The sequence below is a fragment of the Lissotriton vulgaris genome, chromosome 12, assembly GCF_964263255.1.
Source record: "Lissotriton vulgaris chromosome 12, aLisVul1.2, whole genome shotgun sequence".
In the NCBI taxonomy this organism is placed as follows: Eukaryota; Metazoa; Chordata; class Amphibia; order Caudata; family Salamandridae; genus Lissotriton; species Lissotriton vulgaris.
This window is the reverse complement of record NC_141700.1, coordinates 146,431,622-146,455,444: the sequence shown is the minus strand read 5'-3', so window position 1 is coordinate 146,455,444 and position 23,823 is coordinate 146,431,622. Positions and strand designations below refer to the sequence as shown.

General features: G+C 44.5%; 1 protein-coding gene across 1 annotated transcript in view; it reads right to left on the bottom strand.

Annotated features, from left to right (window-relative positions):
• Nucleotides 1-23,823, bottom strand: part of SMG5 (SMG5 nonsense mediated mRNA decay factor) — a 317,166-nt gene that overhangs the window by 254,602 nt on the left and 38,741 nt on the right. The window contains exon 3 of the mRNA XM_086947626.1: nt 16,636-16,759. Within this exon, the coding sequence (XP_086803752.1) occupies nt 16,636-16,759 (124 nt within the window). The remainder of the gene's footprint in view (nt 1-16,635; nt 16,760-23,823) is intronic.

Below are 23,823 nucleotides of genomic sequence, written 5' to 3'. Positions count from 1 at the left end.
CCCGTAATTTGGTCTGGCATTGACCGTGACCTTTTGTGTTTATTAAAATTCTGTCTCTCTCTCTATGTATCGGCTGGCTTCACTGTGAGTGACAGCATTCTGCTCTTTCACAAGTAGCATATCAGCACACAAAGTAGTTTTGTTCAGTGCCATTAACTACTGTAGCAGGGTGTGCTTTTGAGACCAAAAATCAGTTTTTGCTTTTGCCAATGTTTGTTATGATGGGGAGGGCCCGGCAGCTTCCACACCAATAAGGTTTTACGTAAACCATGCCAAAACAAGTTACACATTGACAAAACTAAAAAGCGGACTACCAATTTCAGACGTACTTGCTTTGCCAGTGCTTGTTTATTTTGTTTCCCATAATCTCTTTGAAACTGGTTACACTGATTTTACATTATGAATGTTTTTGGGAAATACAAGCATGCATCAACACGTTACTAAATGATGCTACAAATTAATGGTACTTGAAATTTTACAGTAGTTTAGCAAAATGTTTATTATCCAGCTTTAATTTTTTTAAGAACATTTTATTTTCAAAGCAAAGAATCATCAATCTTGCTTTGAAGCTTCTGCAAATATTTGCATCTGGGAGCATTATATATAGTCTCACATTGCTAAACTTTGGAAACCTGTGTACACATTTTTATACTGGAACCACTGTCAGTGGTGCAGTCGGAGCTTACAACATTTACTCAAGCGCTCACCCTATTAACAGGATTTGAAAATGCAATAGGTCTCGGCTTTAATTAAGTTAAAGCCATTTGCTATGCTAATGGTATTGTATAGCAAAGCAAATGACTAACTTAATGAAGGGCGAGACCTATTGCATTTGTAATGCTTGTTTTTATTGTCATCTTCTTTTATGATCTTTAACTTGGCAGGAAACAGCAGAAAAACCTCAGGCCTAGCTTCCGTAACTTCAGCTTCACTGCTTTAAAATAGGTACTCTTGCTCCTTTGCTGCAGTGTATTCATTAAACAACAAAACATTATATTGCCAACTGTGAAAGAACCATTTCAGTGTGCAGTCTGCAGTCTGAAACAGTAAATCGCAGTCTCAGATTCAACAGTCTGGCCAACACAGGTCTTTTTGGCATCGCCAGGGGTGACGCGGATGTCTGTACTTTTTGTGCGCACTACACTACAAAATAATTTGTAGGTCTTTGGGATTGTCAACTTCACTAAGCAATCATCATATGAGGAAACTCCCATGTCATACATTGTTCGGCATCTTCTGTGTGGTATTCGAGATACTAGATTAACTCTTATATTTCTTTCAGACGGGCTTACATTTTTGTGTAGAGATTAAGCCTTCATTTTCAGTGATTATCAGCTAGTTTCTGGTGAGTATGTAGGTTCGAAGTTAACCACATGTATTCCGTTATTTACTGCATTTCTGATGTCTTATGGCTGATAGGTTCGATGGAACAACATGACTGTCAAGTTTTTGGCAAGCTCCAGTAAGATTAGGACACCACACAAGGAGGAAGGATAGCTGGGATGCGGACTGGTTTGGTTTCCACATCTATCACGTGAGCACGGGGGGGGGGGGCGCTCAAAAATGCACTACTTATGACTTCACACATGGTGTGGAGGACATCAGAAACTTTAGGACATTGCTATTCACATTCTTTGTTTCATTACTTCTATAGAGTAAAGAATCATCATTCTAAACCCTCTGTAATATTTGCTGTAACATCAAAATGTAAAGTATCCACAATTCGCAGACTTTTAAAACAGTAGAAATCCATCAGTTACAAAGGGAATTGCAATGGGAATTTAATTAACATGCGAGGTCTGCTCTCAACAGAACAGAAAGAAAGTTGATCAAGGGAGGGGATTTCACAAATTCCACAGCCACTCACAGAATTTTAGCTCAACAAGTGGGCATCACCCATTTGGGGTATTAGCTTAGAATACCAACTCACAAAAAGCCAAAAAAGCGAACACAAACAAAACTAATAATTTTCACCCTGTAACAATCCCCCTACCCATAAATAATCTCAGAACTATAACCACATCTCCAACTGAAAATCAACTTCTCTTTGCACACATAGGATTTAATTTTCATTTTATTTTTTAATTCACCAGAGTAGTATTTTGATATTGAGATGTTTTATAGTAATAAATTCAACATACATTAAACTGCTTTCAAAAACTGGTGCAAAAATAGCTCAGAGTTCCACGTTTTGCAGTCACAACATCAAATGCCTCATCGCTTAGTTTACTTTCTGAAGATTATACAGAACTGAAATCAATCCGAAAGAAAATGCTTGTTTTGATTTTAGCAGGTTATTAAAATCATAAAAGCAACAGTTTGAAAAAACAAATTCATGAAAATACATTTAGAAACAATCCATACAAAGGAAGCTAAAATTACATCATAATAAAACTCTTGATGCCTTTTCCCTATAAAAAAGCTAACGGGTTATAATATTCCGCTTCCTCAGAATGCTCTTTAAAAGGCCAGTCATGATGCCTATACAATATTCGCTATCCAGTAGCTGCAAAAATAAAAATGCTGGACGACATTGTCGCCATGCACCCTGCTTCGTATAAGGCGCACTCCATCTTGCACGTTCCGTGGCATAATATTTACAAAATAGGACCGCAGGCATAGTTGTTTGCAAAACTAGATTATCGCATGGGCAGAGAACAAGATCCCTAGACCAATTATTTATGGTTGGAAAAGTTACCAGGCGATGAAAGCTCTCGAACCTAAACCTGGTCAAAACATATCTATCAAAACCTCCTAAGCAATAGATCTGGTAAGGTTGAATAGAATAACAGGCCATGGTCATTTGGTGCCTAGGCACGGATTTTTTGTTAATCTCCACTGTTAATCTGAGCAGCTCAAAGTGATTTAGGCATAGTGTTTTCAAATCTTTTCTGGATATCGAACAAATAGACTTTGGCCTTTCATACAAATCTGGTCTGTTCAGATCATTAAATACGTTTCTGACATAGTTTAACCAGGGAATATTTCTAGCATGGTCAGGGCCATTATATCCTTAATAATTTCACGATTTAAGCCTAATGTAGGCGAGGTCCAGACTCTATGCCAGAGTCAAATGGCGTGGGTTTTAATAACATCAGTAATATGCTCAATTCCCAGTTCACTATGACAGTTAAAAACAGGAGCACTCTGGGGAACAGCTAGAATAAATCTTAAAAAAGCATTTTCTGCAACTTGTAAGGAAGCTACATTATAAAAATCCCAGACCCCGCCTCGTAAATTGCAATACTTCTGCATTTTGCTAAGTAAATTTTTAATAGGATCTCCGGGGGCCTTTTTCCCAGTTTTGATGCGAAGTTCATTACCGCCTCAATCGAGCGCTTAAACAGAAGAGTCCTGCTCTTAAACGCTGGACCCCAAGAGCCTGTGTCTCAAGTAGTATACCAAGGTATGAGAATGTTCAGGAAGATTCAATTCTATCGCTACCCGCCACTAGGCTTCTACATTTAGTAACCCCCTTCCCACACGTCATCACAAAGGTTTTCTTTGCATTGAGTTTTAGACCCCCATTGGCCATAAACTTAATGTAAGTGGTGAGTGCTCTTTGTAGGCCTATCTTGATTCTAGCCATTAGCACTGCGTCATCCGCGTAGAGAAGGGAGACAATCTGCTTGTTGTTGCATCTCCGTGAGTCTCTTACATTGGCCCTCAGTTCCTCCTCCAAAGCGTTGGTATATATGGAGAAGAGGAATGGGGCCAATATGCAGCTTTGCCTAACACCCTTCTCCACGCAGAATGGCTTGGTGCCTTCTCCCTTGAGACAATGTCTCACCTTAGCCGATGCCCCCACATATAATTGTCGCAGGAATTGAACAATCGACTATTCTACCTATATATCCTCTAGGATTTTCCATAGCTTGCAATGGTCCACGTAATCGAAGGCGGCAGTAAGGTCGACTAATACTGCATACAACCACCCTGTCTTCGCTTGAGTATACTTCCCTTGAATTAAAATAAAATTTAAAACCTGTTCGATATTGCCCATCCCTTCCCTAAATCCATACTGGACCGGCCTCAAAATATTATCTTCTGCCCATGTCTGGAGTTTATGTAGCACTACCCTTCCTGTGATCTTCATAAGCGAATATAGGAGGGATATTGGCCTATAGCACGCTGGTCCCCTTTTTTAAAGATAGGAATAATAATTGATTCGGACCAGGATTTTATAAAGCCCTTTGCACAGCACGCCTCTAGAACTCGTGTTAAAAGACGGGCCCGGAGATCAGTAGTATATTTATATAGGTCAACGGGAATCCAGTCTGGTCCCAGGGCTTTGCTTCCCTTGCTCGCATTAATGGCCATCAACACTTCCCCGTGGGAAAGCTCGATTTCGATCAGTAGAAAGGTCTGTAGAAGCTCCTGAACAGCTAGCGTGTCGAGATGACTTAATGGGTCGTCAACCTTGGAACTATATACATTGGAAAATAAATTAATCCATGACTATCAATTGCGACTTCGAACCTCGCACTATCATGGTTAACCAAAAGGGGGGCTTAACTGCCTGCCAGAAAGAATAGCAGTCTCTATGCTGTGAGGCCTCAAAGATTATCCCACGCCTGCTCCCCAAATTCTTTTTTTCATCGTTTCCTGGCAAGATTATAGGCCTTCCTGCAGGCTCTAATTTTCTCACCGTCCCTCTCTGGGTTACTAAGTGAGGCCTTAAGCTGGGAATAAGATTTTGTACACAGACTATCAAACCTGCCATTACTCCTTTTTGTTGGTGTCTTGCTGGGCTTACACAGAATATTTTGTATAACCTGTGTGATATGCATAAACGCATTTAAGGTGTCAACATGGGGAGCATCATCTTTTAAACATACTAGGATCGGGTCAATGGCCTTTGATATAATTTTTAAGTTTATCTCCGCTGGGTCTTTCTTTCCCCACCTCAAAGAGTATCCATTTTGGCAGGCCAACACAATATCTTGGGACCACGCCAAACATTCTACAGTGGAGGGGGCATTGTTATCAGGTAGCATTAAGTTCATACTTGAAGGAAGGTGGTCACTAAGGCTGTTTGAATACAGAACGGATTAAAAAGCCGCAGCTGCTGTGGCGGGCATTACATTTCATGAAGCTTCTGGGTCCGGTTGTGTACCCAACCCGTGCACAAGCAACCTGATGCTACAATGGAACGCTTCCTGGTTAAGACAGAGAAAAGTGCCGTGTATCCAACTCCAGGCTGCAACCCAAGTCTAGGGTCACCACATTTTTAAAAGAATTATATAACCAGTCTGTACATATTCTAAAATTGTACCAGTGTTGGGTACTGGCATTTGAATAAGGATAGATTCCTTTGCCCTGGCATCACTTTTACTACGGAACTGTTAATTCTACCTCTTCTTTCTATATTTAGGATAAATTTGTGCAGCTCTTAACACTTTGAGCATTTCAAATAAAAAATGTTCTTGTAAGTTTTACTTGAAAATGGAAAAACAAAAATAACAAAAAACAGTTTAGCCCTAAATAAGGGATCACTAAGATACCATTTTAGGAAAACGCACTTCCCCTATTGGGAGGGGCGCAGTGTGTTTTCCTAAAGATTGTCGACGTGACGTGAAATGCTGGTAACAGGACAAAAAACAAGTCCGTAAATTGGTTCTCAGTGTGGACTCATGCATTACCCAAACTCTAAGGGAATAGGTAGAATCCACCACAAGTCTTTAATTTTCAATGTGGAATTCCTAGAAGGCTCATCAGGGGATAAAGCGGTAGTATAGTCAGTGATTTTTCCGTTGTTTTCCAATAGTTGCCCTAGACCGTCAGATAAAGTCTGTTTCTGTTGTTCAATGGTTTTCAGTCCCAAAAGGTAAGCCAGGCATTAAAAGTAGGTAGCATGTTAAAACATTAGAAATTGCTTGCTTATGCTCCAAGAATGTTAGCAAACCCCTCGCCCGTCACAGACCCATCATTACTGTAGAATATTGGTACATGAGGAAATGCACACGTTAAAGCGTCACATCAGTGTTGTGGGCACCTGAAAACCCCTCAGAGGGGTGGCTTTGAATTCCAAAGACAGTATTCCTGCAAGAGCATTTTCATGTCCTTGCACGCGCCTGGTACAGCGCCTCGTCTGTGCCACCCGCACTTTCACTTCCACCCACTGGAATACACTTGGTATTTGGGCACACGTCAGCTTTCTACCAAGTGGTTTCAGCCTTGCTGCTGTCCCCTTGAGGACTGATTACATAACAGGACCTCATTTAATATAGAGGGGCCCAATGGACCATATTGACCTCTCAAGCAACTGATGATGGAGTTAATATTAACAATATAGCAAAAAAATAAAATCCCCCATCTTCAGTGTAATTTAGAATACAATCCAGTGAGGGGCTGAAATATACCTGGTAACAACGATCTTCCAAGAAAGTAATAAGGTGTCCATAACACACTAGCTCTCGCTACTGGCTGCGTCAGTTCCCATTGTAAACACATACCTTGTCCTTCATTGAGAAAGAGAGCCCACGTGAAAGCGCTGCGACAGCCTGTGCACGCCCTACGTTGCTCAAAGCTGGCGCCCCTCCCTTTCGTGGGTGTGAGAGGGGGGGAACGAGGACAAAATAAAACAAGCACGGTAACGCAAAGGCAGCCGCGTATTTATTTTTGCATCGCACTTTCACTTTAAGTGAAAGCGCGATGCAAAAGTAAACACTTGGCTGAGTTTTCCAAAGCCCACTGAGAAAAAAAAAGTGCGTAGGGACTAATAAAGGAGAGTGTGTCACGCCGCTGGTAAACGATCCAATCCCAGTGGGCAGGGCTGAAAGGAGACAAGGCAGCAACAAGGAGGGACTAAGAAACCTCCTTTACAATTAGAAGCCGGCATTTTGCATGGAGGAGGACACGGCGAATGAGAAAGATGGGCGGGGCTTCAACTCAGCCTCCGAGAGCTTTGGAATCTGTATTGATATTTACACTTGACTTCACATATCTGCAGTTTTATACAGCAGGAGATCAAGCTATTTGGCTAAAAACCAGGTTTGGTGTTTTTTGTTCATGTACTGAGGCCAGCATTCGGTTGTTAACCAATTAAGGATTCAACGGACTACCCCTTCAGTACCGAAGACAACACTTTTTTATGTGCTACCAATCAAAAGCACGATTTAAAAAAGGGGGTGGTGATGAACAGAGTGTCTGAGTTAAACAGACCACTCTTACCCAGACCAAAGATCAGGGCTTGATCCATCACCGTTATTTATCTCACTGCCCCATCCCAGCTCAGAACCTGGCTATATGCAAATCAGTCTGTCCCTGGCCCAGTGCATCATGGGAACAGGGCAGACTAAACTACCAAGCCAATTATTCATCAGAAAGGAGACAAGCTACCGGGGACCGGTTTCTGGCATTTCAGCCTTCTTCGGCCCGGCTTGCTTGAATCCTGATGGAGCAGTGAGAAAGGGACTCATGTCTGAGTATACCCTGCCACACCTATAGTGGCCAAAAACGATTTAGAAAAGGGGGTGGTGATGAACAGAGTGTCTGAGTTAAACAGACCACTCTTACCCAGTCCAAAGATCAGGGCTTGATCCATCACCGTTATTTATCTCACTGCCCCATCCCAACTCTGTCCCTCACCACCCCTTGTTGTAAATATTTTTGTCCACCCTAAGCGTGGAAGGGTATACTCAGATGTGAGTCCCTTGCTCATTGCACCATCAGGATTCAAGCAAGCCGGGCCGAAGACGGCTGAAATGCCAGAAACCGGTCCCCGGTAGCTTGTTTCCTTCCCAGTGTAAGAATTGGCTTTTGTAGTTTGGTTTGCCCTGTTCCCATCATGCACTGGGACAGGAACAGACTAATTTGCATACAGCCAGGTTCTGAAACTGGGATGGTGCAGTGAGCTAAAAAACGGTGTTGGATCTAGCCCTGATCTCTTGACTGGGTGAGAGTATTCTGTTTAATTCAGAGACTCTGTCCCTCACCACCCCTTGTTGTAAATACCAATCAAAAGCACGACAGATTGGATAAATGTAGATGTGCAGTTCCCCATCCATGGTAGAAACATTATTGCCCATCAGGCATCACCCTCTTGTAGATTTGTAAAGTCAGCTTGCTTCAAGTGTGGGGACAACAATCAGAAAATCAAGGGACTGTGTGCAGATAGCAAAAACACAGCAGTTATAGTGTCGGCTAAGTCAAACATAACTTATCTAATTAAGAGTCAAAGGAGACGGAAGGTACAGAGCTGGCAAAAGGCAGACCCAACCTCCTTTGCCTCTTCTCAAAGAATTCCTGCTCAAGAATTGTGCAAGAAACAATCTCAGGGCAGGAATACACTGACAAGATGACAAACATTATAAATTTAAGGGGCACCCATCCCATCACAGGGACTGGCCTTTCTATTAACTTAGGAGAGTTTATCAGATTGTTAATATCCCACCCCTTCACAGACCTCCCAATGACAACTAATTTGTTTTGTCAGCCTGAAATCAAAGGAGTTTTTAAAGGCTTTACAGGACAATTACATGTGTGCGTTCTGATGGAGACAACTTGCTTGATAAAGTAAATGGAAAGATTACAATAGAAGGGTTACATATGAAGATGCGAGTACGGAGAAAAAGCCATGCAACCTTTTTAGAGGCAGAAAAGGAAATATAAAGGTTTATGCTGGTTGGATAAAGTGATAGAAATAGTGTAGGACCGTGCCTAGGAATGGCATTTGGAAAGAGTCGGACAGTTCTAGCAGTACAGGAAAGAAGATTAAAGGAAGTTAGCAGGATCAAGCAGCTGTGAGTTATGTGGTGAAATTCAAGCTTCACAACACTATGGTCGCATATGTTTACAACATTATTGCAGGGTGGAAGTGGTTGGCACATGAGCAGCGTTATTTTTCAAAACTGCTGTTGATGACAAAACAGTGAAAGACTTGAGGACAAGAAACAGACACATGATCCATAGTATTTTAACCCCTTACATGCTGATGACGAACCCCAGCAGTCATGCACTACGGTGCTCGTGTGCTGATGACGGCTGGGGTTCGTCACGGCCCGCCTCTGTTCGTGTTGTTTACAGCACACCAGGGGAATCGCGGCTGCATGGAAGGGGTTAAAGCATCATATCAATACGCAAATTAAGTTGTTGCCTTTTCTTGTTTAATGAGGGAGGTCTCTGTTGCAAATGCATCCAAATAGGTGTGTGTTAATGACGGTATCCCATTTTCTGAACTATAAGAACTGCGCCTGCTACATTCACAATAGTATTTCTGCTGGGCCCACCTCTGTTCAAATGTTTACCCATTTGCACATTGTTTACACAGGATGTTTAATATAGTTCCTCACTTCTAAACCACAACGAGGAGTTTCGGTAAATCTCTCATTCACTAGTTCTTGTAACCCCAAGCTTGCCTACATCTGGAGTAGTGTACTTACCTGCTTTTCCTAAAATAAATTAGATGATTTATTAGCAGAATGAACAAGAAGACAATTAACTCCCCTTTCTTCAGTTTTACCTTTTTATTTATGGTTGTTTTCTTGCACCGGCTGTATAGTTATGCACTGCAGAGATGATTTCCACATAACAAACAAAAACATCCAGCTACATCCATTGGAACTGATTAATACACAAAGCTAAATAATTACCACCTTGGAAATCATGAATCTTAACTGAAGAGGCAGTAAAATAGTAATTTATGGCCTTGTGCCTTTTAAGAGGAATGTGTGAACATTTGGAAAAAAGGTTTTAATCCTTGAGAAATTAAGATAAAAGCACCAAGCAAATCTACACAAGATTAGGAAACAATGCTCAACATGCTTCACTCTGAATATTTTGGTAAAATAATTTGGTACTTACATTGCCCTTAAGCCTATCACTATTCTGGACTGTCTGGCATAAAGACAGTCCCATATTTTGGTAGCTCCAACATGTACATCAGAGCAACCACTACTGGCAGTGTTGGACTGTAGCATAGCAGGAAAAACAAGCATTTGCAATGCAATAGGTCTCGCATTAGGAAAGTTTGAGCTATTGGTCTTGTAAATGACAATTTTTTTTATTTATGTGTTGGTTTTGAAAATAGCTAAATTAATAGCTTTGTCATTTACAATGCCAATAGTTATAACTTTCGCAAATGTGACACCTATAGCATTTGTAATGCAACATGTTTTGTATTTACGTGATTTAGCTGAATTGATATTACAAATTACAATGGCTTTTAATTTTTTTAAATAATGAATACTTAAATAAAAGGGATTTTAATTTATAATGGCAATAGCTTAAACATTTGTAAATAACTTTTGTGAAGATTATGTTCAGTGTATTTTATTATGACGAAAATCCAAGAACAGAAGTGAAATATTAACATCTTTTTGTGACATTTGTAATAAAGTTTGAAACATTGAGAGAACATATTCGAACCAGTTGTTGTTGAATGGTTGCGCAGATTGATGCTTGGGTGGAAATGTACTATAAAAACACGCTCAGAGCATGCCATAATATAACACACTTTGTGATGTGCTGTAGTGTAGGTGTGCTGCGTGTCTGCTTGCGGTTGCATGTGTGTGTTGCAGCATAGATAAACAGCAACCGTTGCGGTTTATCTATGGAATCATATGTCAGTATTTTGTGTTTTCTCTATTTGGGTCTCCGTTTGTTGCCTGTGCGTGAGTGCTTTTGTGCTTGTGTGCACGTTATGTCAATTGTTACATGTATCTGTCTGTCTTTGCTTTATTTTTTTTATATCTGTACATGTCTGAATTAGCTCATATGTGCGTGAGTGCTTGTGCGGTCATATATGTAACAGTAATGAATGTAACTGCATGAACGTGTGGGTTTGTGCTTGTGTGTGTGCGTATTGGGGTAACTGTGCATGGTGTGGGTTGCATGTTAGCATCTGTATGACTGTATGTATTTATAATTGCCTGTGTGTGACAAGTCGTTGTGTGTGTGTGCATGTATTTTACTTGTCTGTGTGTGTCGGTGAATTTGTGTTTAAAGATTTGTGGCTTTGAATTCCTGCCATGTTTAGAGCAAACCGCAATGATTGAGAAAGAGCGGGAGTGGGGGCTGGAGGAGGTGGACAGGTTAGGGGCAGAGAGGCGGTGAGCGCGTGTGGGCGGTGGAATGAGCAAGAGAGAGTCAGGAAGGAAGAAGAGAGGAGAGGGTGCGTGGGAGTCAGAGAGAGCTGGGGGAGGCAGGGGTGCGTGGGAGAGACGGAGAGCTAGAGAGAGCGAGGGGGAGGAGGGAATATATAAGTTAGCTGCATTCATGAAACCCTATGCGGCTTGTACCAGCGCAGCGCTATAAAAGTAACGGAATGATTGCAATTCTATGGTTCCTGAAAATAAGGGGGGAAATAATTGCCTGCGACAAAGGAAGCAGTGGTCTTTTTATTGGACGCGGTGAATAGGTGTGAGGGGCATGTCAGGCGCAACCCTGGGCAGTGGCACCTGGTGAAGGGGGGCGGGGGCACGCGTGAGTGGAGCGCCTTCAAGGCTGCACTTAAAGCGCGGCTTGGTGCTGGCTATATTGAGAGGCGCCATTCCGGAAGCTTCCAGGGCCCGCAGTGGTGGCGTTTCTTGCTAATGCTGCGCTGATTTAAAGCCTCGAGCACACCATTCACTGCTCACCTGTTCCCCAGCAGCCTGACCTGCACGAGCTCAGGACACATCCTAAAACACCCACCTGTTTACTCCGAACCACAGCGCAAGGCATCCCTGTACCCCAACATCCCAAATTACCAGGTTTCAAAAGACAACCCAATATGCACGAACCCCAATGCATCGAACTTCTACAGCATAGGCAAACTAGCAACCGGAAGTTCGGCAGCGTGAAGCCGGTCGTGGGGCGGGACTTCCGCCTTCGGCGTGAAGCCCGCATCCACGAAGTGCCAGAGAGCAGCATTGGTGACGCGGGGCTCCCATGCCTGAGGGAGAGCCCTGCCGTGGCTGCAGAAGTCAGGAGTGGCGGCGATGCAGTGAGTGGGGCTTAGTTGTAAGGGGGGGCGGCGGTGTGTGTGTGCAGGGGGGGTAGGGGGCGGCGGCGTGTGTATGCGTGCGTGTGTGTGTGTGTGCGTGTCTGTATATGTGTGTGTGTGTGTGCAGGGGGGTGGGGGCTGGCTGTGTGTGATTGCGCCGTTAGTGCATGCGAGCCAAGCGAAAGCAGGGGCTGTGTGTGCGTCTGCGCAAGCGCGTCTCAGAGCCGCGCTCCCGCGGTCAAAACTGAGAATGGAAAAGCGCGCGTCTGACTCGTGTCTACATTCCCAGAAACGGGTGACAATAGTTGTCGAGCAGACAGCAATCAATGCTTCACATTGATTACACGTCGAGCTCGACCTAAAAACAAGAGGCCTAGTACCAGCTCTCTCATCAAAAGAAAAATCGAACTGTTTCTTCCAGAAAACATCTTGAGAACTGGTGGTCATGCCCACAAACCCCCGCATCTCAGTGGTTTTAATGCCCTACTCTATCAATGCACCCTGTAACTCCACATTGGTACCCTTACGAGCATCATAAACACCATAGCACATCTCATCGAGGGCCAGAAGAAATAGCATCACGTCACTCCTATCCTAATGTAACTCTAATGGTTCGTTTGCCAGTCTGCAGCACCATCTTTAAAACCAGCTGCATCATTTACAAAGCCGTCACTACCTGCACCACTGCATATGCTATAGACAAGTTCATCTCTGGTGGTGCTCGGCACACCCGCAACCAGGACACTGTCCGACTGTCCAATAAGAAATTTTAACAAGTAATATAGAGTTAGTAGAGTTGCAGATAGTGAGTAGTAGATAGTAGAGAGTGATTAGTAGAGTGTGAGTAGAGCAGAGAGTAGTAGAAAGTGAGTAGTAGAAAGTGAGTAGTAAAGAGTGAGTAGTAAAGAGTGAGTAGTAAAGAGTGAGTAGTAAAGAGTGAGTAGTAAAGAGTGAGTAGTAAAGAGTGAGTAGTAAAGAGTGAGTAGTAAAGAGTGAGTAGTAGAGTGAGTAATAGTGAGTAGTAGAGAGTGCGTAGTGGAGTATTAGAGTGAGTACTAGAGAGTAGTCGAGATTGAGTAGTAGAGTGAGTAGGGAGTATTAGAGAGTTGTAGAGTAAGTAGTAGAGTAGTAGAGTGAGTAAGAGTGAGTAGTAGAGAGTGAGTAGTAGAGAGTGAGTAGTAGAGAGTAGTAGAGAGTGAGTAGTAGAGAGTGAGTAGTAGAGTATTAGAGTGAGTACTAGATAGTAATAGAGTTATTAATAGAGTGAGTAGTAGAGAGTTGTAGTGAGTACTACAGTGAGTAGTAGTGAGTATTGTGAGTAGTAGAGAGTGAGTAGAGAGTAGTAGAGTGAGTATTAGAGAGTAGTCGAGATTGAGTAGTAGGGTGAGTAGGGAGTATTAGAGAGTTGTAGAGTAAGTAGTAGAGTATTAGAGTGAGTAGTGAGTATTAGAGTGAGTAGTGAGTATTAGAGAGTGAGTAGTAAAGAGTGAGTAGTAGAGAGTAGTAGAGTGGAGTGGTAGAGAGTGAGTAGTAGAGGGTAGTAGAGAGTGAGTAGTAAATAGTGAGTAGTAGAGAGTGGGTAGTAGAGAGTAGAGTGGGTAGTAGAGAGAGTAGAAGAGAGTAGTAGAGAGAGTAGTAGAGGAGTAGAGTAGAGTAGTAGAGTAGAGTAGTAGAGGGTGGGGGGTAGGGTGAGGGTGGAGTTTTATGGTGAGGGTGGAGTTGGTGGATGGAGTTGGTGGGTTGAGTTGGTGGGTGGAGTTGGAGGGTGAGGTTGGGTGGAGTTGGAGGGTGGAGTTTGAGTTGGAGGGTGGAGTTGGGGGGTGGAGTGTGAGTTGGGGGGTGGAGTGTGAGTTGGAGAGTGGAGTTTGAGTTGGAGGGTGGAGTTTGAGTTGGAGGGTGGAGTTTGAGTTGGAGGGTGGAGTTTGAGTTGGAGGGTGGAGTTTGAGTAGGAGGATGGAGTTTGAGTAGGAGGATGGAGTTTGAGTAGGAGGATGGAGTTGGAGTTGGAGGGCGGAGTTTGAGTTTGTAGATACTCAGCTGATCCCAAAACCGCCACCCTTCTGTACGCCCCAGGTCTTTCAATACCATGGTCTCCCAGAGTCTCTAGTCTTTCTTAAAATACAGGCTACATTTATGTGTGACTTTTTGTTTGAGAGCATCAACTGTGGTGGCTGGGGCTTGTTACTACACTGGGGCATAGAGACTGAAAGCCCAGAAGAACTGCACATGTAAGGTGCTGTTCATGGGACAACAACGCTTTTGGATTAGTGTTTAAAGGCCAAGGCAATAAATCTTTCTAGAACAAAAACCTCCTATCCTTCATGGGACTATGGCCAAGTTATTCGTAAACAACAAGGTAAGCTGTTCTTGCGTGTAAGAGAGTGGCAGGTGTCATTCCACACTGTTTAAAGAAGAGAGAGGGGTATAAATAAGGAAAAAAAATATTTTTTTTTACTTGAGATTCCACAAAAACAATATCTCCGCCAGCGGATTGGTCATGGACTGACTGATGGGGTAAGGCATCTAAAAGGAGGTATTGTCAGTCTGTTGTGTACTCCAAATCAGAGAGGAATAATCAATACATTTCTGGTATTGTAACTAATTGTTAAAAGTTTATTATTTTGCTTATTCAGATGCCCTCAGGGTAATCACAGTTGATCTTAGATTCAAATGGCGCCAACCTGTTCATGAGAGTGCCTAATTCTTTACTTGGACTCTCTGAATGAGTGTTGTGTAGTCTGCAATATGAGGAGGTGTTGTAATCAAAGGTAATGATTAATCGCCTCACTTTAAACCAAAGCACTATTTTTTCACACTAGAAGTTGGTTGGACATGCAGAGAGGCAAGTAATAGCTCCCTTGTTACTTTCTTCGAGGATGCTTTATTTATATAAAGTTTTATGTAGCGCGGACAAGACCCAGGCGGGTATCTGAGCGCTACAGATGTTCCCGGACCAAAAGAGGTAGGCCAGTAGGTCCGTAGAAACAACAGTGATTGGCAAGATATTGGAGTAAAAAGAGGAACAAAGGGATATATATGAGAATATATGCACAACAAACAAATATGTTCGGTTCTGCACGCATAATTGGTAGGCTCGTGTGGTATGTGGTTGGTCAATAAATATATCTGGTGGTCACGAGCATTCTATTGTGGGTCAGGTACACTGAAGTTAATACATGCCAATCAAATGTATTGAAAATGTATTATGTGGCATATAAACAAAGGTCGGCTATTGGGATTTGCTGACAAGTTTTCCTCCTCGGGCAGACATGTAACTTAAAATATGAGTGATACAACGTCGTGTGAAATGTTGCCAGCCTGCAAAGAAATACAGCGCCTGAAATCCAGACAAAATACTGTTTTTAGCTGCTTTGATACGAAGCTGCGACAGTAGGGGCCTGGTTTGCAGAAATCGAAGAGCTCCCATCAGGACTTATTTTGGTCTCCTAGCCCCCGTGTGGCCCACTCCTCACACGCACCCACACACTCAGACACTCTGCGCCCCCCACTCAATCACGGGCTCTAATTGTGAAGCAGCTTCATTTCCTCGCTGCTCCCACAGCGCTTCTCCATCCAGCCTGCAACCACTTGGCTCGCCCAGCTCCAGCTGATGCGAGACCATCATAGTTGAAATAAAAAAACAAGAGATGAAACGTGGATGAATATTTATCGAGATGAATTATAACATTTACGGATGTTGTATCGACCTCGAAATGATAAAGGCTGAAAGAAGTCAATTCCGTCAAAGAGGCTTTACACGCAACTTCAGTAGCAGCAGGTGCATTAACTACTTTGGCCGTGAACCATCGGAAGACGCCAGTTAGCGTTGGGAGAGTCTGCCAGGGGAGAGGGGTTGTTGAAGAAAGAGATGACCGCCTTGGACAAGCAAAGAGAAGAAACTAACAGTGAGAGCGCAGAGAGAGAAAAGAGAGAGAGAGAGAGAGAGAGCAATGCGGGAGAGGGAAAAGGGAGAAGAATAGAGCAAAAAAGTGGGTTGGAAGCGTGGAGACAGAAGTGCGTGCCTGGGATAAAAGCAAGCATTGGCCGGACAGCCATCAAACAATGCGGCCGCAAAAGTGAAAGTGATCGCGCTCAAGGAGGTGCGCGATGTGCTTAATGAGAATGACGAGGATCGCCATATGCGCTGGGTCAGGCCTAAAAACCGAGACCCCAAGAAACTGGTTTTACCCTCTCTTTCTTCCATTCCTTTATTTGCACCTATGTGAAATGGATCCAAAAAAGAACAAGTCAAAACGAAACCTAAGAGCCGCGCGCGTGAGCTTCTACCGTAGACAGCTCACGTCGCGCGGCTCTTAGGTTTCGTTTTCCAAGGCGCATGGCAGAGTCGCGCTCGCACGCAAACAGCCAGCAGCAAAAGCGCGCTCACGAGCCCAAATCCGAGACGGAAAATGCGCGCCTCCGACTCGTGTCCCCATATTCAAGTATACTAAAGTATACACGAGGTCCATCGCTACGCTCGACCTAAAAAGTGGCCCAGCCTGCAGTCAAATTCATTGGGAGTAGTTCGAATTACACCACTTCCCTTGCATTGTAGCTCCTTGTCAGTAAAATGTTGTGAAAGTATGTAAGCTCATTCCCAAGAAGCTTATCACCAAAGACCAGAACCCCAATTGGTGAATACACATGACGGCCTAATTCGTAATACTTGTCAATGTGAAAAATCCAAAGACTGATATTCTCACACTTACCTTTTTATTTGTTTTGATAAGCTGGATGACCTCATAGTAAACCTTTCTCCAAAGTAGTTCCTCTGCTTTCCTGCCATAATCCACTGGGTGTAAGAACATCAGCTTCACACACAGCTCTCGTAACCTAAACAGGGTGAAAAAAATAGTTTAGTGGCTGCCACCAGCTGAATAAAAGACACTTTTTTTAGTCCACGCCACCACCACAATTTGTTCAGCTGTGATAAGTCTCCTCTGTTTCGGAAGATATTTTGGGAGAATGTTAAGTTCCTTAAGAAGGGGCAGCGTCTGGGCAAAACATGCAGCTAGTTTGTGAATATACAAACTAAAACAAATATTTCACACCCCTGGAAAAATCCACAGAAGACGTCGGGGGGGGGAGGGCGGGGGAGATCATCGGTACTTTGATCTAAAATATTGAGCAGAATGGAAGCTTGACAATTTTGGTCGTATCCAACAGATCCATAGTCACTTTGAAACAGAAAGGGTATCAGGGTACTGTGTCACAAGGAGTTCTCTGGGGAAATATTTAATAGTGGATTGAGCAGATTATGTTATTCCTACCTCCAGTGTTAAACAAAGATCTTAGTTTGGGAAATCTCTGTTCCTCCTCCATTTCCTTTGGCAAACAAAGTAGCCTAACAAGTGAAGTATATTATCAAATATTTGCAGTCTACATGCATATACATTTAGGAATGGAAAAATTACCACCAATACATCACACCAATAACTGCAATGGGTAACCACAGCGGATGTACTATTAAAGTAGCCTTAAGATGTAACTGTTCCCGGGGGCTAATACCTAAACGCATAACAGCTACTTTGAATAAGTGCATCCTTTAGACCCAGACTACTAGGTCAGATACTCCTTTTAGGTTTCGTCTGGCGAAATCTAATGTTAGAAAGAGTACTGGCTTTGGTCCCGCCTTCTCTTCCATTGGCTAGCTCCATAAATGGAGGCTAGCCATTGGAAGATCGATCTGTCAGTCATTGCCGGAGCAGATTCGTGGGCGTTCCCGCGATTTTTACTCTTCCCGCCCCATTGCGATCGTCAGGCGGCGGTGGGCGGGTTTTCTTATTTTTTCTGTCATGTTTTTGTCTTTTTCGAAGTGTCTTCTGTTGGAGTGGGCTGCGAGATTTAAGTTGCCAGGAAGTACTGTGTATTTGCGATCTGGTAAGCAGCATTTTGTTTCTAATATCTATTCCCTTTGTACGTCTATCTCGCCTCATGTTGTCTCCCTGTCTGTGTCTCCGTGGTGTTGTCTCTGTTGCCCCCGTTTCATGTCCTTTCCAATGGAATGCTTTCCTCGGCATGTTTACGTTGTTTCTGTGCTACGTCTATCTCGCCTCATGTTGTCTCCGTGGTGTTGTCTCTGTTGCCCCCGTTTCATGTCTTTTCCAATGGAATGCTTTTGTCAGCATGTTTACGTTGTTTCTGTGCTACGTCTATCTCGTCTCATGTTGTCTCCCTGTCTGTGTCTCCGTGGTGTTGTCTTTGTTGCCCCCGGAAGAAGTCCAGGTGACTGCTCCCCACCCCTCCCGCTGTCCATGTGCCCGTTCGCGCCCCCCTCCCCCCATCCCGCTGTCCGTGTGCCCGTTCCCGCCCCCCTCCCGCTGTCCGTGTGCGGTATGTTCGTGTTTGGGGCATACAACCCCGATGGCTCTCCTGTTGGTAAGAAGCTCCATGCAGCTAGTAAACAGAGTCTACATGTGGCGGAGTTTGTTTGTAAGGGAATTCTGTGTTTTTCTGTCGTCGAGATAGTAATGGTCTGAATTTGGTGATCGCGATCAAGGGAAGGTTTGTGGTACAGCTAGTGCTATTGTGTAGTTGTCATGTGAAATGATTAGTGAAGCTAGTGTATTTCGTGCAGTTTTTGACAATATACATACAAAAGTCCTTTTGATATCCACTGATACGACTACCTTTTTAAGAAACAGCTAAAAACATGCCTTTTTAAGAGTTAAGAATGCTTTCGTCGGCATGTTTACGCTGTTTCTGTGCTACGTCTATCTCGCCTCATGTTGTCTCCCTGTCTGTGTCTCCATGGTGTTGTCTCTGTTGCCCCAGCTTCATGTCTTTTCCAATGGAATGCTTTCGTCGGCATGTTTACGTTGTTTCTGTGCTACGTCTATCTCGCCTCATATTGTCTCCCTGTCTCCGTGGTGTTGTCTTTGTTGCCCCCGGAAGAAATCCAGGTGAGTGCTCCCGCCCCCCCTCCCACTGTCAGTGTGCCCGTTCCCGCCCCCTCCTGCTGTCCGTGTGCGGTATGTTCGTGTTTGGTGCATACAACCCCGATGGCTCTCCTGTTGGTAAGAAGCTCCATGCAGCTGGTAAACAGAGTCTACATGTGGCTGAGTTTGTTTGAGAGGGAATTCTGTGTTTTTCTGTCGTCGAGATAGTAATGGTCTGAATTTGGTGATTGGGATCAAGGGAAGGTTTGTGGTACAGCTAGTGCTATTGTGTAGTTGTCATGTGAAATGATTAGTGAAGCTAGTGTATTTCGTGCAGTTTTTGACAATATACATACAAAAGTCCTTTTGATATCCACTGATACGACTACCTTTTTAAGAAACAGCTAAAAACATGCCTTTTTAAGAGTTAAAAATGCTTTCGTCGGCATGTTTACGTTGTTTCTGTGCTACGCCTATCTCGCCTCATGTTGTCTCCCTGTCTGTGTCTCCGTGGTGTTGTCTTTGTTGCCCCCGGAAGAAGTCCAGGTGAGTGCTCCCCTCCCCTCCCGCTGTCCGTGTGCCCGTTCCCGTCCCCCGCCCGCTGTCCGTTCCCGCCCCCTCCCCCTTCTGCTGTCCGTGTGCCCGCTATTGGCATTGTAAATGACAATGCCATTTATTTATCTGTTTTCAAAACCAACACAAATACAAATTTTGCTGTTTACAATGCCAATAGCTCAAAATCTTCAAAAGGCGAAACCATTGCATTGTAAATGCTTGTTATTCTTGAGCAGACATTAAATGCAAGTAAACTCGAATGAGTGACATTTTGGCAGTGGCTCTTGGGGACCATACCCTGCTGTAGACTGTCCTATGGAAGATGCATCTTACCAATGTGTATTCTGATATATCCAACCTACTCCATGGTGTATCTGCATGAAGTAAGAAGAAATAACCTGGCATGTTGAGACTTTGCAACAAAGGAGGAAGGCATGGATGTATATGGCCCAAACTAGGTATCTAGTGTCAACCTTGGGGCCAATAAGAGTCTGGAATTATAGGATCAGAAGAACCTTCAGCTCTTCTGGAGCGACCTCCTTTGGATGTACATGCATGAGACAACTCATTCCGTAATCCCTGGACAGTAAACTCACTTCCCTCTCTGGCGCAATCAGTCATCATTGCTGAAGGAAATCACGTGAAACAACAACTTCTCTTGCAAGCTTTCCCTTGTCCATTGTTGTGCGGGCTACTGACCGTCTGCTGCCCCGCTGCACAGCCCAGCAGAACGCCGCCAACACCAGCACCCTCTCCCTCCCGCCGCCTCAGAATCCAGCCTTTACGGCCGTAGTGCGGAGGGAGGCGACTGGGAAGAAACCACAACCCCCAGACGCCCCAGCGGCGGGAGCCGCGTCCAGCTGACCAACTCGCGCCAAGAGGCGCACTAAAAGGACGCCGCCCCGGTGGAGCGGGGTGTCCATTCTTGTGCGGGCTACTGACCGTCTGCTGCCCCGCTGCACAGCCCAGCAGAACGCCACCAGCACCCTCTGACTCCCTCGCGCCGCCGCAGAATCCAGCCTTAGCGGCCGTAGTGCGGAGGGAGGCGACCGGGGAGAAACCACAACCCCCAGACACCCCAGCGGCGGGAGCCGCGTCCAGCTGACCAACTCGCGCCAAGAGGCGCGCTAAAAGGACGCCGCCCCCGCGTCGCGGGAGCGCCCGGGGCTAAGCTCGGGCAAAGGGCGGGCCGTCTGTGCCCGTCCAGGGACGGGACGGGCAACATCTCTAACATCCCCCCCCAAAAAAGGATCACCGACACCAGCAAAAGCCGCAAGAGGAAATTATTATCTTACTGTGACTGTTTTGCCTTAGGGGCAATACATTGTATTCTTTGTAAAGACAAACTCCGCGTATACCCTAGCTACATGGGGAAACGAAAATCGATGGAGGGGGGGGAACGGAGCAGGCAATGCATCAAAACTTCACAAGGGGAAGAGAGTATCTAAAAAGGCATACCAAGCAGCAGATAGTGACGTCATGGATCGTATTGACTCCCTTGTGAATGAGTGTAGAGAAATCCTTGTTGTCGATCAAATAGAGACCTTTGCGACTGATAATGGTGGGGACACTTTGAATCTATCCAATGCTCCAAATGATCATCCTAAAATACCAGCAATGTTCAAGGCAAAACGGATACGTAAATCCAAGGAAAGTATGGCAAATCCTACTGAGGATTGCTTAATTGCACCAAGTGAATCTGTTAGCTCAGTAGGCAGGACTACTCCCCCTCATTCCGAGAGTGAGACGGAGCCATTGGCCTCAGCCCCGCAGGTACTTTTGGGAAACAGGTTTGCAGTTTTGGCTGAGGTCCATGAAGAGCCTCCTTCTCACTTTAGCAACAATAGTAGCAGGGATAAGATACTGCCTATGGACGTTGGTACTCTGTCCAATCTAGTTATCTTACTAAGGGATGAAATAGAGGCCATGAGGTCATTGATCGTAAATTTAACCTCTATGATCACTGAAAAACACAAAGGTGTACCAAAACTAACAAGTAAAGTGGCTCCGCCAGTACGTAATCCATCTCAAACACGTACTGACATCGTAAGCAAAGCACCCCTAGTTAAAATCCCGAACCAATCTAGTACCCAGAGACAGGGGAATATAGCAGGATTAAACACCGAGCGCCTAGCCCCGAAATTGAGGAATACAGGCCAGCCTCCCCAAGGCCTAAGAGGAGAGGGGTGCAGCCAAACAACAAGACAAACTATCAATGGGCCAGCTGGTCCCCATTTATACTCGGCCAAAGTCTCTGAGGGTCCACCAACCTTAGGGCCAAATAACTTGGGTCCCAAACCAAGTAGCCTCTATAATAAAGTACACTCCTCTAAGAATAAAATATATATGACCAATGTTACGAAACTAACGAAGGGAAAGCCTGGCAATAGCGAGCCCCCGGATTCTCTAACCAACAAAGCCATTCATTGGCTGCGCCATGTTAGAGGATGCCGTTCGGTGATTAGGGAGGATATTGTAGAGGCGAAGAGATTAAGCTCCCCAAATTTTGTAGGTGACTCTATAGAGCTAACTCTGAAATCCCGATTCCTTGCAGAAAACCTTTTCGCACTAGAGTTTAGAAGTAGTGCCCCATCTCCTCCTCAGATCCAGCTAAGGAAAACATGCCCCCACACCTTGGTGTCCACCCCTGCACTTCCTGTAAGACTAGGTAGTAGGTTTAACTCTGGGCTAGACAATATTGACTGACAATCATTGGTCTTACAGATAGAAGGTAGTGAGAATTGGATGGCAACCAATGAAAGGGAGGGTATGCACAGACTGGTAAGAAATGGCTCACCTAGTTCTGAAGTGTGTGATGTTACCTCCTTAGTAAGCCCTAACCTTGAGCCAGATCCTGGGAGAGGGGTTGACACTGCTTCTAATCAACATCAAGGTCTGCTAAAGGAAACGGAACAAGATTAGTCTTTGGTGAACCATGTAAACCCTCTACTGAAGCCCCCGGTTGGCATTGTGGACAATGTGGGAAAACTACTCGCATGGAACATTGCTGGGTTGGGCTCTAAACTGGACTCTGGCGACTGGCTTTTCTTTGTTAATTCTTATGATTTATGTATATTCCAGGAGACATGGTTATGCGATCCATCCTTTGCACAGGGATACCTGAATTACTCTGTGCCCGCACTAAAGGGACCAAAGGGGAGACCTATGGGTGGTTTAACCATTTGGGTCCGTCACACTTTAAAATTAGCTGTCAAGGTAATAGACACCTCCCACAGAGACATACAACTAATCAGAATGAGCTCTGACACTCTGGGGTCGCTTGACATCTACAATGTTTATGTAAGGAGCAATAAGGGTGGTAGGTCAGAGGTTTTAGCGGCCTTGGGTTCCCTCCTTGATACTCATTCACAAGATAATAACATTGTCATTGCAGGTGATTTTAACCGAACATTTGAACCCTTAGCCATAGATGACGATTTTCTCGGGGACGAAGAAGATATGCAATGGGGAGTCCCCAAATTAGAGCTGAAATCAGTTGTACGCTGGACCGAGGATGTTATTAGTATGAATGCCTTATGCTATGAAAAAGGATGAAGAGCGTTAAATGGGAGGACCTTAAGTGACAAAAATGGGTCTAGTACATTTGACAACAGGCGCCATAAAAGCAGAATTGACTGTCTTATGTAGCCTGAAATGATGGCCGTTGGTCTGTGACATGAAGGTTGTGTGGAGCGGGAGCGACCACAATCCTCTGTGTACAGAGCACAAATGGTGGACTCCCACCAACGGGTCCATAGGCTCTAATGTCCTTATTCCTCCCTTAATTGTCCCTACAAATGACATGCGCAGGCTAAGGTGGGTAAATGTAGCGACCAACCAGCAGGCCATTGCCAACATTAACTGTGAGGCAGATAAAGCAATACTAGCCCTAGAACACATTAACTCCTCTAGTTCTGGGTCGAGTACTGTGGTTGAAATTCATGATCCTCTCTTTTGTGTAATCAAAAACCACTTTCTGAAGCCCGTAAAAGTCACTAGAGCGAGAGCCCCCAAACATGCAAAATGGTTTAATGCCCACTGCAGGGAAGCACGACTGGCCCTAGGAGCTGCCATAAAAGGGAGACAGCCCATTGCTATTCGATCTGCTAGAAAGGAGTATAAGGCTAGTATAGCGAAGGCAAAGAAAGCCTGGGACGAGCATCATTGGTCTGAGCTAAAAGTAGCCTACGATAGGAACAATTCTAGGTTATTCTGGAGCATTGTTAAGTGGGGTAGTGAGGGGCAACCCGAGCCCCCAGGTAACAATGTTCCGGAAGAGGAGTGGGTAAAATACTTTAAGGCACAGTATGCTGAGCCTAAACAGGTCCCCACATTGGTGGGTATAAGTTCAACCCACTTTAAAGATAAATCCTTTAGCTCAAAAGAGATCATGGCGGCCTTGAGCTCTGTGTCCAGTGGGCGCGCTCCCGGACTAGATGGAGTACCAGCGGACGTCTTTATCAA